Here is a 14,287-nt window from a genome sequence, read left to right on the forward strand (position 1 = left end):
GATTCAGTATTTCTGCATCATTCAGAGCATGTTTACAAAGCTGGGTAGTCCTGTTCTCTCCGCCCGCCAACAGCAGAAACCAGAAAAATCTAATAGACTAATATCTAATAGAAATCTAATCTAATAAAATCTAATAGACTTGATTGGTAGCTTGAAAGTATAACAGGACTTCACATCATCACAATCGAGAAGCACATTCCAGAATGTTTTTGGACCTGCTTGGGAGCATGACCACAGACAAACCATTTCACCTTTTGTGCTCCTTAGGGGCTACTTGCTGTTGGCCTGGCTGCTAGTGTGTCAAGCACACACAGCTCCACTTGCTATAAAGTGCATCTCACAAAAACTTAAGCAAAATGAAAAAGCCTTTTTCTGCAGGGAGTTACTGCATGCTCCAGCCAGTGGGAGAACAACTGGGTAGGAAGGAGTAAGCTCCACTCATTTCAGGAGAGATTTGAATAGTTTATTTTGCCCAATCAAGAGCCCTTCAGCATAATGACACATTCATATACACATATATGAACTTTTTTTCTGAAACATTAATGTATAATACATTTTAAATTTAAAATACCAGCTGCACAGGTATTTTTATTTACAAAAATATTCCATACTTACTTTTTTAACTTTGTTATGATGACATAGTTCAGTTCAAGTACATGTAAGTAAAATAACTCTATGCAATCTAACATAGTTGTATTTGTAACAGTACAGTTTGCAGTTCATATGAAACTATATTTGTAGACAGATGGATTTGCAACCCTACCTAAAACGCATATTCCAGTAATCACCCTCAGAAGAGCTAGTGGGGCTCAGCAAGACTTAACTGAAGAGTAAGTTGCAACGAACAAAAAGAAAGAAAGAAAACACACGTACACACTAAGAGATACATAAACGAGAACCGCTACACATCAAGCATGCTTACCCACAATGGGGCAGTGTTAGAAAAATTTACTGTTTTTACCCTCCCCCCCATGGTGCTGGTACAATGAAACAGCAGCATAACTAGAAAGCAGCATGTTTTCCTAGTTCTAACCACTACGGATAGCAGAGCTCAGGTCTAAAATAACACAGTACTGCTTATTTACAATTCTGTTTTAAAAGGGAATATTTAAAACATGTTCCCACCCCTCTCCCTTTGCATCACCTATTACTGAATGGTAGTGGTAATCCACATACAACTCCTTACATGTTTTCAACTGAGACAGTTTAACTTTGAGTTACTATTTGCCTGGTAAAACAAGTGTCAAAGTAACCTACGGCTGTATGACTTAAACGTTTTATGTGTTTTACATGGAAAACTAAAAGAAATACTGATTGACACCTGACATTTGGTTGTTCTATGTTTCTGCCTCATTTCTCTTTTCACATTTTTTCTTTTAAAAAATGAAAGCCCATCTCTTTAAGCCTAAACTTCATACGGTGCAAAAGAATCCAGAAGTACCATACACTCATCTGGTTTGAAACAGTAATCAAATAGACGATATACAGCACATCTTTGTAACACGCATAAGAAGAAATTGGCCCAGCTTAATTTAGTTTTTCAATGAAAAAATACAATTAGTTTAGCTGATTCACCTACACTACACCTTTTTTTTCTGTTTACTTACTTCCTCCCCTCCAACATCATTCATTTCTGTCTACAAAGTATTTGAAGATTTTGTGGTCATGGCAAAACTACCAACACTCACCCAAAAAGATTCACGAGGTTATACAGGAAATTGGCTAGAATCAAAAAAGGTTCAACTGACAAGTTACCCTGCCACTTGGCGAGGGAGGCAAGGCGCTGCCCTCCTTCCCCTGCACCAAACTTCAGCTGCTATCTGTGCCCACCTATGTTAAACCACGGTGAGAAAGAAGAGGGCACTTCAGCCATAGGCTGAAAATTTTCCAATCCATGTTTGGTATACAAAAAAAATAAATAAAAAAAAAAATCCCTGATTTACATGTAAAGAGCTGATGTATAATCAACATCAACACATTACTCAAAGAAAATATTTATTGGATAACCCTCACTTGTTTTGGGGAATTTTAAGAGTACAAGAAATAAAGCTGAAAAATATCTTTCATGTGTATACCTAAAAAAAATAAAACCATAGAAAACCAGTTGGCCACAGACTGCAGCTACTGATATAACTTTTACATTACATTAGTTTTCTGAGTGCACAATCTGTCCTCTTCTTACCTAGGGAATTATTAAAGAATGTTCAAATGGGATGTAAAAATAAGTATGATTGTTTTCTGCAAAGCAAAATGGGCTATTTGTTTTCATTGCTTAGTAAATTTATCATCTCCATATGAGATATGAATGTATTCATAAGCTTAAAACAACTTCTTCTATGGATAATATACATACTTTAAGTACTTTGACTTAAAAGTTGAACATAAGTCTTTTTAAAATTAAAGGTAGAAGTGTACATATAAAAATTATTTAAAACTAAAAGTATATTCTTAAGCAGTATGTATAAATATAACAGATTTTATTGTAGTATCTAGTAACAAATGTGACAGTGTTGCAGTAATTTATAAACTGAATGCTGACACAGGATACGTGCCTTTCATTAGTCTATATTGTATATACATATTTTGCTAAGAAAACACACATTCTAAATGATAGTCACATAATTAGCAAATGTGCCTGAAAGTAATCTGTTCTAAAGTCTTTACTGAACATGTGTGTTTATATACAAATAATGAACCTGAACTGCACAAACGCAGAAACAAAATTAAGGAATAAAATACCATGATTGAATTAAAGTGCAGGAAAAATTCAAGTTTAAAAGTTCAGGTAAGATCAGTGCCATTAATTAAGCAACAAAAAATAAAAAAGCCAACAATGGAAAAGAGAAAAGGCAAACGAAAGGAAAAATAGGAAATGAACTTGCTTCCAAGAATCCTCCTTTGGATGTAGCTTTCCAGCATCACCTGCCACACAAGTACCACCTCAGGAAAAAATATCTGCATAAAGACAGACAAGGAACACAGCTATCTATTACTATATTTTATATCTGACTGTTTGCTGAAGAACAAATCACTGGAGATGCCTGTGGTGTAACACTTTCAGACGTATTTGGAATACACACATATTTACACATACCAGCATTCAAAAGTTACAATTTGGCAGGACTAAGGTGAAAAAAAGCTTCTTCTGTTTACAGTTCCTAATGAGACACTACATATAAACAGATAGGTAGCAGCAGTTTCTTACACTTCCATCAAAAAATAAAAAAGTAATAGCTCAATTGTATTTTATAGTTTTCCAGACACTCTAAAAAAGTTTCACACAACTAAAATGCTAGCGAAAAAAACAGGGGTGCTTCCCCCCCAAGGATTTCAATATACTTTGCTGTACAAAAGGTGCACCACCAATAGCAGAACAAGATGCAATGATGTGTGTACGATCATTTTCCTTCCACAGAGAAGGAAAAAGGACCATTTTAGACAAAAATTGTACATAGCCCCTTTTATTGACCAAGAACCTTTGTGTATTCATCTCATGAGCAATCATTAGTTTTCAAATCTAGAAGCATGCTCTGAACATATGCAACAGAAAAAAGATTCAACTATGATAAATTTTATAATACCAAAAAAGCCACTACACTCTTCTTGTACTGGCAGATGGTCTCCCACTGCCATGTTTTTTTGCTTGCTGGTGGTTGTCAAATGTTTCTTGATGAGAAGTATGCTTTCCTTTCAAGCCAAGATCATCGTCCTGATCTGATACCACAATTTGCTGAAGAGTACTTTTGCCATCCTCTCCCCCAGAGCATGACCAGACTAATTTTCCAGGATCTGTTGCTCTGAAATATAGTTCGTCTTCACCATGTCAAATAATAATCAGTCATCTCAATTTATATATGTGAGAGAAGGAAGGGAATAAGTGTCAGCTAGGGTGTTTTATTTTTGGAAATGGTATGGATAGTGGTTTACCTAGTTTTCTTCTACCTGGATTTTTGACAAAATGGAATTGGTTTAAATATGCATTAATTGGACACTAAAAGAAAAAATTAACATGCAAAGGCAAAAACTGCGTGGGAAGCTGAGTCAGGTAACTGGACTTAACATTGCCTCAGTAGGCATGGGACAGAGCCATAAGGAAATCATAATGCTGCTTGTTAAAATTGTCACATTCTCGTTTGTTCTTTGAACAGTGGACATGGTACGGCATGCCCTCGTACTGAGAACAGAATTCACTTGTCTTTTTTAATTAAGTCTTACTACACATGGAATCAGAAGATTTAATGTGTGCTACAAAGCCCAAACATATTTGCCTTTTATTTGAAAAACTAATTAGGAACCATCAGTTACTTCAATATTTTGCATGTGTTGAGTGTTTTAGAAGGTTGCCTTATGTATGCACCTGCAACATCATTTAACAATACAAATACAACCAAGATTTTGCTTTGGGAATATTCAGAATGTATGCAAAAAAATCACAACGGATGTGATGCTTGGCGAAGCAAACCCAAAAGAATAACTTCAGACAATGTAGCTCTATCTGCTTCTAAGTACTCCCTTTTATAAAACCAAGCCATTAAGTCACTATTCCTGCTTTGAGGAAAAAAGTCTAAATAAATTTTTGAAATGCAAACATTTATCTTAAGGAATTCTCTCTTTTTAAAAGAGCTCATCATTCACACTATTACAGCTTTAGTGTAGCAGCCATTAACAAGTTAGCTCAGCTATATTATTTACCTCACCCAAACTGAACATTATTTCACCAATTCCTGAAGTTTTAGTGGACACTTACCACTGCCCACACTGAAAACACTGCTTCAGAGACTAAATGTGAACTTTAGCCAACTGCCTTCAGTGCTGGGTGGGGCTGAGATAGGTACTTGAAAATAGCTCTACTAGCAGGACTTAGGAATTTTCTAAACAATATACTGACAATTATTAAATATTAGATGCTTGCCAATATTCATGCATCAGCACCTCCACAGAGTGTAAAACTGAAATCCTGAGTCCAAGATTATCTGATTTCATAGTAAAGGACTAAAGGGGCATCTAGAACTTGAGTTTTGAGCAAAACTATCTCAGCTATTAATGGCTGTAAAGATACATTCTGTTAAACATTTATAAAAATTCACAGCATGAATGGAACCCACAGCCAATTCTAAAAGTTATACAAACTGAACCAATAGCTATTTTTGGCAAAAAAAATAATATTTAACTGAACAGAAGTTGAAGTATTCTTACCACAATGAAGATGTTACCACATTTCACATTGCACAGACATAACACAAATGAAAACTCCCAGCATGACACATTCCAGTCATATTATTCACTTGACTTTTTTAATGCAAAAATTGTGTTTTCTCTTGTTTTGCACTTCACAGAATAGGATGTGAATACAAGAATACTAGATCAGGGGTCCAAGAAAAGACTATGCACAGGTCAACTATGTATACAATTTTCAACAAGACATCTTCCAAGCTTCCAGCTTTCCCGATGAAAGAAGTGACAGCAAACTCTTCCTCAACAATAATGGTAAATATAGTGAGTCCTAGCGAGGGTAAGTGTAAGTCAGCTACCGTCCAGCAAGACAAACAACTTTATTCCAGCTCTTGGACCCCTGATTTATTGCCTCTCCTCACAGGAGGGTATAACACTGGCAGCAATTACAATAGCACAAAAACTTTTGGCATATGAAATATTAACACAGGATTGACCCTGCATTGCCCCTGCCCATCTCACACTACATCTTCCCTTTCACCCTCTTTTCCACATGTTCTGGTTACCTTCTCTGATCCAACTCTCAGCTAACCAACAGCTAAGAAACACTCAAGTTTGCTTTTTGTGTGTGTTTCTTTTAAATATAAAGCTCCTCAGTTAATGCCACTACTGAGGTAAAACAGTGTGTGATTTGTGCTAAGAAACACAGTATCCAATGGTGAATACTCCTTTAAATATCAATGGTCCTGCGAAAATTAATGAAAACCCAAGATTTTTCCATCAGGACAAAATTAAACAGATGTAATTGATGAGCGTCATCAGAATTGGTACCACTTCTTGTCTTTGTACTTCAACATCATCTAAAAGACCAAAAAAACAATTTCTAATTACTGTTTCTATAACGTACCAAAAAGTACAATGATACAAACAAATCACATGCTTACAAAACAGTACGAGAAAAGGGACTTTAGTAAGGTGTCTCAGAAGTGCAACAACATTGCTAAACAGCAAGGGTTTAACATGATGAATTTTGTAATGGTAGCACCACTGCTGATGATTTGGCCTCAGATAGAATTAATAATATCTCAGTAATGGGAACTGAGATGGACTTTTGGAAGTCTACATGTCACTCAGACAGAGGGTATGCTCTAGACCAATGTGCCACAAGGCAAAGCTATTTTAATTAATACTTAATTATTAGGAGTAATGATTGATAGATAAAAGGGACCTAGGAGGTCCTTTATTGATGTTACTGCATTCCCTTTAGATACCTCTGACATGCCTTTGCATAAATCAGTTACTTGCAAAACTTAGATTTATTTGATAAAAAATCAGATTAATGTTCAGTATGACATGTAACAGACTCACCTCATGAGCGTGTTTAGAGAAAGAATCAGCACTGTAAAGCATAGCTGCAGTTTTTTCTTCCAGTTCTCCTAGTTTCTGTCCTCTTTCATCTAGTGCCAACCGGGCTCGTGCTAGTTCACCAACTACACCAGATGCTGCTCCTTTGACACCTTCAATACCCCCAGGCCCTGGAATATGCTGGGCAAGACTCCTTGATGCCTTCCCAGATGCTGATTCTCCAACTAGGGGCATTTGCAAAGCAGCAAAAACAGAATAGTGAGGTTTTCTACCATTAATACACAAACACCAACGTAACTAGTTTATAAAGAGGTGTAATTTCTTTGCATAGACACCGAACACCTAATCATAGGCATGACTACAAGTAATATTCATTACTCAACATTACTAACATTATTATTTAATAAAATTAAGATTTTCAAACATATTTCCAAGTTTTCCAGGCAGGTTATAAAATGATAACCTTTCCACAGCTCAAGTGTGAAATTAAAACCCTCTCAACAGCATTGGCATCAGTCATCGACAGAACTGTGCTGGTGAAGTGGTTTTTAACAACATAGCTGAACTGAACTATCATACAGTTCTACCCTTGTTCTTCCTAAGGCATCTCTGCACAAGTCAAATGAGGAAAAAGAACCTACCAAATGAACTGAAGTAGAATGGAGTTTTAATTTTCTCACTATCCAGATTTGTGTTCTCCAGGACCATCCCCTTCCAGTTTAACAGGGTTAAGAAATCATGGTCAGTACTATGTATTTCATAAAGATGAATAAAAATAAGATCAATTGTCCCACTTCTTGTTTTATAATATACTCCTGAATAAATGAGGTAAAGGAGGCTGTGCGGAAACAGTACTAAGCTTCTCTGATCTTTTGGTAAAGTGTACAACACAAAAGCTATGAAAAAGTATTTGTCATCCCTTTTTTTACTCTCCTCTCTGCAAATGCAGTGTTCTATTAACACAGGTTAATACATTTCTCAAGGATCACTGGCTTCCTTAGGTAGAAATACCAGAAAAATAATGAATACAAGAAACTTACAGAGTTCTTCTCTGTCAAGTGACTGTGCCCCACCTCCAAACAGGCCTTTAAAGAACCCCCTGTTCGGTGCTTCTGGTGTTTCTACAGGAGTGAAGAGCTCACCCAACATTTCCTTTACAATGAAGAGACATAAAGCGTATATTATTTCACACACAAATTAATGGAATATTCTTTAAGAAGTAAACTTTGTGGATTTGAATTTCAATATTAACATGCTTTAATAGGCATGTGCCTTTGCAAGGCAACTTAGGAAATAAAAAATAAAAACATATTAAGAAATCTGTCCAAACTATCCATCTGATAGTTGCAAGCTTACAGTTCATGGAATTCTCTAGCAAAGAAACAGGTTCAAGTAAAGCTGTATTGGCCCCTCTACAACTTGGGCAACACTCCTGATTTTGTTCTGTTCACATTATATCTACAAATACTCACACCCCTGTGCGGTACCACAGGAGACCTTACAGCCTGCATCTCTGCTATTTCAGTATTCTATACAGCTTCCAAGCTGGAGCATGGCTGAGAGTCTTTAATGTTAATACCCCTGAAATATAACAGCTTTCTTCAAGTATCCCAAGATAGCATTATCCAGTTAAGCCAGCATGCACCTCCACCAGCACCAATTGAACAAGGGAGTTTTTGTTAACTGCACATGTTGAGCAAGGAAATTTCCTAGTGATCAAAAAGGAAATTAAGAAGCTGTTTGAAACACAAAAGGATGGATGAAACAGTAAATTTAAGAGTAGAAGTGGTTCATCCTCAATCAGACTCTACACTGAGGGGGGAAAAAAAAACAAACCAAAGCTCAAAAGCCAGAGCTTTACAACAAATTAATGTAAACATCGTGAATCCAGAACCAAGAACTTCAGGGGGTATCAAAGAAAACTTTTTTGTCTTTTCTTAATTCATTACCTGAAGATTTTCACATGTTTCTTGACTGTAGGTAAGCCTCTGTATTTCAGTTGGTGATACAAGATAGAGTGCTTGTCCATTATTGGTGAAGCAGAATGTTCTGGCTATCCGCATATTGGTGAGTGGCAGGTAATATACATCCAACAATGGCCTTAAACTTGGCAAACTTAAGAAAAAGAATTAAAAAGCCCCATTAAATACATCAGGATTGTGTACTATTTGACCAAATGGCTCATTTTTACACATTATTTTTCTCTTCACTATCTGCATGAGTACCATATAAACAGAGTATCATTTAATGCAATTACAAAATCTCAGAACATGAGGCTTTCCAAAGTAGCACCTCAAAAGTCAAATTTAAACAAGTGCATCACAGATGTGTTTAAAAGCATCACTTAAAATAATACCCTGAGTGTGTAAATCAGATTAATTTTAAAGTATTATTCAATAGTTAGCAACAAAGTATTTTGATAAATATCTACCAAAACTTTATAATTAAACATCCTGCCTTTTCTCTCAGGTGAAGAATTTATCTTTGACTAAAAATACCATTCTAAAAGATCGCTCTTCAAGAACACTCAGAAATACACAGGGCTGTGCTTTCAAAGGAAAACAGAATTCAGTAGCCTCAAAAAGTCTTATTAATTATGTCCACCTTTTTTGTCTGACTGCATGTCAGTCAGAGCAAAGTTTGCTTACCTTGTATTTTCTGACTTTGTACATGTAACTGCAGTATTTACTGCATCCAGCTACTGAAGAACAGATACAGCACACTCACGCTTTAACAGTGCTCTTGCTAACAAACATTCCTCTCCCTCAAAGTAATAATAAATGCAAGTAAGAAGTGACTGAATACATGCTGTCTTGAAAAATAGAACCCAATATAAACCACTGTCTCAAAAACAGCCTCTGTGAAATTTCTGTAAAAATATGATTTACAAAAGATTACTGCAAATGCACCAACACTACATTAAGCAGGTTTTGCTGCAGAAATCATCTCCATTAATATTATCAGTCCTAGAAACTAAAAAACAAAAAAAAAAGGCAGTAAAGGGGCAAAGTGAAGTGGAAGCAATGAAAAAGCAAGCTGATTGTAAATGCAACAGTAAGTGCCCTTTTTTTTTTTATGATACTGAGATTCCTAAATGTTAAGCTTGCATTTTGCAGATTGTGAATTGCCTCTTAGCAGCAGACTTCACGTATGACAAACAAAAGGAAGGAGAACTGGTAACATGACTTTGGACACAAGTTCTACAGGCAAGAAATAAAAAGCAATATTCTCTCATAAGCATGTCACCCAGAAAAAACACTTCTGCCGTGCACATGTCAAAAATAAGAATATTCCCAAGAGTGAGTTAGTAACAGGCGAGTGCTTTGTTTCAGACTGATGGAAACACAGAATATCCTTACAGCTTGAACACAAACCCATTAGATCAGATAGGACAAGCATGACATCCACGATAGCATTTTCATAGTATCAACCAAATCTGTAACAGCATCTTAAGTCCCATCTAAATGTATATCAGTAGATAAGTATTGGGCATCTTGGGTATGATACAATCCTCTGCCAGCTTTACACAAACAGAACATTAAGTCCAATTCCCAGCAGCAATTCATTCTTATGAAATGGAGCTAACCCTTGGAAGTTCAACTTCCCTACAATGTACCTTAAAGATCATCTAGTTCCAACCCCCCCGCCACAGGCAGGGACACCCTCACTAGATGAGGTTGCTCAAAGCCCCATCCAGCCTGGCCTTGAACACTTCCAGTGATGGGGCAGCCACAGCTGCTCTGGGCACCCTGTGCCAGTGTCTCACCACCCTCATTGTGAAGACCTTCTTCCTAATACCTAATCTAAATCTACCCTCTTTCAGCTTAAAGCCATTCCCCCTTGTCTCCCTGTCACTACATGCCCTTGTAAAAAGACCCTCTCCAGCTTTTCGGTAGGTCCCCTTTAGGTGCTGGAAGGCTGCTCTAAGGTCTCCCTGAAGCCATCTCTTCTCCAGGCTGAACAGGCACAACTCTCTCAGCCTGTCTTCATAGCAGAGGTGCTCCAGCCCTCTGATCATTTTTGTAGCCTTCCTCTGGACTCACTCCAACAGGTCCACATCCTCCTTATGTTGGGGGCCCCAGAGCTGAACACAGTGCTCCAGGTGGGGTCTCACAAGAGTAAAGGGGGAGAATCACCTTCCTTGACCTGTTGAACACTCTTGTTTTGATGCAGCCCAGGATACGGTTGGCAATATATACTATTATACTATTATTCTACAACTGCTAGCAATTCATCTTGTCTCTATAGCCTGAGTTTAAGGCTGAGTTTAAGACATGAGCAAGCTACACAACAAAACAGTAAGCTTGAGGCATGAGTGTGATGCAAACAGCTGCACAAAAATATGAGTTGTGATCAGGTACCAGCTGAAAGCCTAACTCAAGGCAGTTTTCTCCATCAGGGAATAAGTTCACCTTTGAGACAAACTTCTTCAACTCATGGACCTGTATCACATATTTGGATCTCTCTCTTGAATCAGGGTAGCTTGAGCTAAACTGGTAAGCTTCTTCATGTGTTAAAGGCATAACTAATAGGAATGCATAATCAAAATTGTGCAGACTCAAGTGTCAGAGGTTTATCAAAACTGAGTGAATGTAGATTTTATTATTTTTTTTTTAAATCATATCCTTACGGAAAAGGAAATGTTTTATCTAGTGGAAGACTTTTTTTTTTTTTTTTTTAATATTTAAGTTATTATCAAGCTAGTCTTACCTAAAAGTCATAATATGTCCATTGGCACAGAAACATGCAAGGCAGATACTGTTACTCAATGATACTATGTCTCCACGAAGAACAAAAGAAGTCTCTGTTATGTTTTGTTTATAAAGACAGTTCTGGGATGGCAGTGAGATAACTTTTGCTTGCTTTTCTGAACATATCACTGCATATTGGTTTTCACTGATTTCCTGAGAGGAAGAGGGGGACACTGAGACAGGTCGTCGCTTTTTTGATTTATCTTTTTCATCTTTATCTTCAGGGACATTGTGTTCTCTCCAGGGTTCATGCGCTGGTGGGACCAAGGATCCTGTTGTATCCAGAAAAGCCATTCTCAAGATTGCCCCTTTTAGCCTCAGGATGGTTCCTAGGAAGAAGAAGTTGAGCACATTTCTAAAACGGTTCTAAATTACCTTTAAGCTACAGAATATTCCTTCAGAAGCTAGCACAATGAAAACAAGAACATAGGATGCCTCTGTAGCAAAATACTACAGGAAAACCTTCAGACCAGTGAATCACATGCAAGAGCATGTAGGTATTCAAGAAATGTTAAACCAGTTTTCAAGGGTTAAGTGTATGCATACTCCTCCATTAACTTTAATGGAAATGTATACATTTATCAAGACTGCCAAGCTGGAATGCACATTTGTTTTCAAGTTCGGTGTCACTAATGCAACTCATTTCACCCTCTGAGAAGGACACAGCGTGGTTGATGTAAATGTTATTAGTCAAAGGTGAGCCCTTCTTCTTTTCTTCAGTATAGACAGGTTCAGAAACAAGCAACAAATAGGATTTTTTTGCCTTGCAGCTTCTGCCTGAATCTACTTCCCTAGCATAAAATGAAATAGAAGTTTTCCTTCCCTCCTGGTTAAAGCACTGTCTGTGTAGGCGAAATCTTAAGTTAATAAATTTGTTAGTTTACTTGTTCACATGCAAGTAAAAACATGAACATTTGCTAAGTACACAAAAAAAATCATACACACGGCAGTATCTTCTAATTCTTATGCTGCAGATCCAGCGATTAAACATACTATCCAGTCTGCAGCACTGCCTTTACTATCAAACTTTAGCAAATCCAAATACTGCTGCCAACACCATACTTGAGAAGCACAAATCACATATATGGTCTAGAGGCCACACTAGTCCTAATCACTATTTCAATCATATAGCATTACCATTTGCATGTCCTGATCCATCTCTGAGAGCAAAGTGGAGCACAGCAGTACATTCTGAATGAGACAGTTGCAGTAGGAAAGCTAACTCTATGCCTAACCCCATATTCAGCAAACCATTAGTACATAATTACAACAAAATCAGTTGCTGTCTATCGGAAAAACAAGATAGAAGACCTCCAACTCCAATCCAAAGGCATATTTAACCACTAATTAAAGCTAGTTGTTCAATATATAACCATTAACTTGTATTCCCTTTTTATGATGCAGGAAAGCTCAAAGTTTCCTACCTCATGCCTATAAAAAAAATAATAGACTGAGCATTTGAAATATTCATGTCTTACCCTATCTCTGTTTTAACAATTACCAGGAACTACATTAAGGTCAGCCAACATGCTTTTCTCAGCAAGTACACATTAAAGTGGTGTTTTATATTATACGAGATCATATTTGCAACTTTAAAACAGTGGTAATTAAGTAACCAATCTAAATTGTTGACCTCAGTAGCTAAATTAATGGTGTATATATTAATTCTTAATTAATCCATCATTAAGAAAAACAGTTTCTTTATAAAATTATGAGGAACGGCAACAAAACTTTATCAAAGTATGCTGTAGCCCATCCGCTTTGTACATACCACTAGGAGAAACAATTACTGGCTGAAGAAGTCTTTGCTCTCCTCCTGGGGGTAAGTTCAGTACAATGACAAGCACTGTACCCAGCGTGGTCCCAACCCACAGGCATGGGGAAGGTGATGTATCATTCTTTCTTGTGAAAGTCTCACAGAAATGAAGAGCTGAAATTGCCTCTCGGGATTCTTTATCAATGCTAGTTACACTAGAACTCCGGGATCGACTGAAAGAGTTGTCTTTGACATCTGAAAATAAATTAGTATTAATTAAAAAGAATGGCAATTAAAAAGAATACCTTTCTATTGTCAGTCCTGTATTCTCCCTTAGTCATATTCCCTTTTGGCCCCATTTTTAACACTGTAACCTGAACAAAGTTCCCAATTTTTTTGCAGAGGTTGCCATTAGGCAATTGTCATTTTATGTGTATTTCTGTCTTCTTGGGACAGAGAATAACAACCAAACAGGACTCCTCCTTTATAAACACTGAATTACAAACCTCTCTGCCAATTAGTTCATTGATCACATTAAAAAGTACTGGCTTCCATGGAACGTGGTTTAGTAATCTTGTGGAGATGCAACTATTTAAGTGCAGCAACATCCAGACAGCAAGATAACATGCAACCTATAATGACTCACAATAATAGTGTCCCACTCTAGGAAACTGTATGGAGGTAGTCAGGCAGGCTATTTTCACACACCCAAACTTCTTAGTAAGAGAAACATCAAATGCTAGCTGGCACTAGCATGCAAAACTGAAAATTTCCATTCTGAATACTGTACATAGTGCCAGAAATGGCATTAAAACCTTTCAGGTCATCCTGCTCACTGCTTAGCAAATAAGGTTCTTGTAACAGAGAATGAATTGTAACATTAACAAAAGCTCAAACCAGTAAACATGCTGCTCCATTTAGCTGTATTCTTTCTTGTGAAAGTCTTGTGTATGCTCTCTGAACGCAAGGTGATACTTAAAAAATCAGCACGTCTGAATTCATCTGTACATTCATGAATTAATCCTTCACTTTCTTCACTTGTCATTCCAACATTTTAGCATAAGACAACCCTTACTAGTAGAAGTTTGATGCAATTTTTATCATTACTTTGAAAAATTCAGTTATTGTTTTGGATCTTTGGGCAGGGTATAAATGCGACTAGCATCTTTAATGCAGGATTAAGGGCTGAAGAACAACATTTATCCACATACTTTCTGGAAGTATCACTATGCTAATTCCACTA

At 36.9% G+C, this 14,287-nt stretch overlaps 1 protein-coding gene across 10 annotated transcripts in view; it reads right to left on the bottom strand.

Annotated features, from left to right (window-relative positions):
- Positions 1 to 441: 441 nt before the first annotated feature.
- The window catches only part of STXBP5 (syntaxin binding protein 5), a 109,104-nt gene continuing 95,258 nt past the window's right edge, over positions 442 to 14,287 (bottom strand). For all 10 annotated transcript variants that reach the window (XM_030498963.1, XM_030498961.1, XM_030498959.1 and 7 more), the window contains 6 exons: positions 13,060 to 13,299; positions 11,248 to 11,617; positions 8,487 to 8,652; positions 7,578 to 7,689; positions 6,541 to 6,761; positions 442 to 6,032 (listed from right to left, as the gene is read on the bottom strand). In XM_030498963.1, the coding sequence (XP_030354823.1) occupies positions 5,991 to 6,032; positions 6,541 to 6,761; positions 7,578 to 7,689; positions 8,487 to 8,652; positions 11,248 to 11,617; positions 13,060 to 13,299 (1,151 nt within the window). In that variant the 3' untranslated portion in view covers positions 442 to 5,990. The remainder of the gene's footprint in view (positions 6,033 to 6,540; positions 6,762 to 7,577; positions 7,690 to 8,486; positions 8,653 to 11,247; positions 11,618 to 13,059; positions 13,300 to 14,287) is intronic.

The sequence above is a fragment of the Strigops habroptila genome, chromosome 10, assembly GCF_004027225.2.
Source record: "Strigops habroptila isolate Jane chromosome 10, bStrHab1.2.pri, whole genome shotgun sequence".
NCBI classification, from domain to species: domain Eukaryota; kingdom Metazoa; phylum Chordata; class Aves; order Psittaciformes; family Psittacidae; genus Strigops; species Strigops habroptila.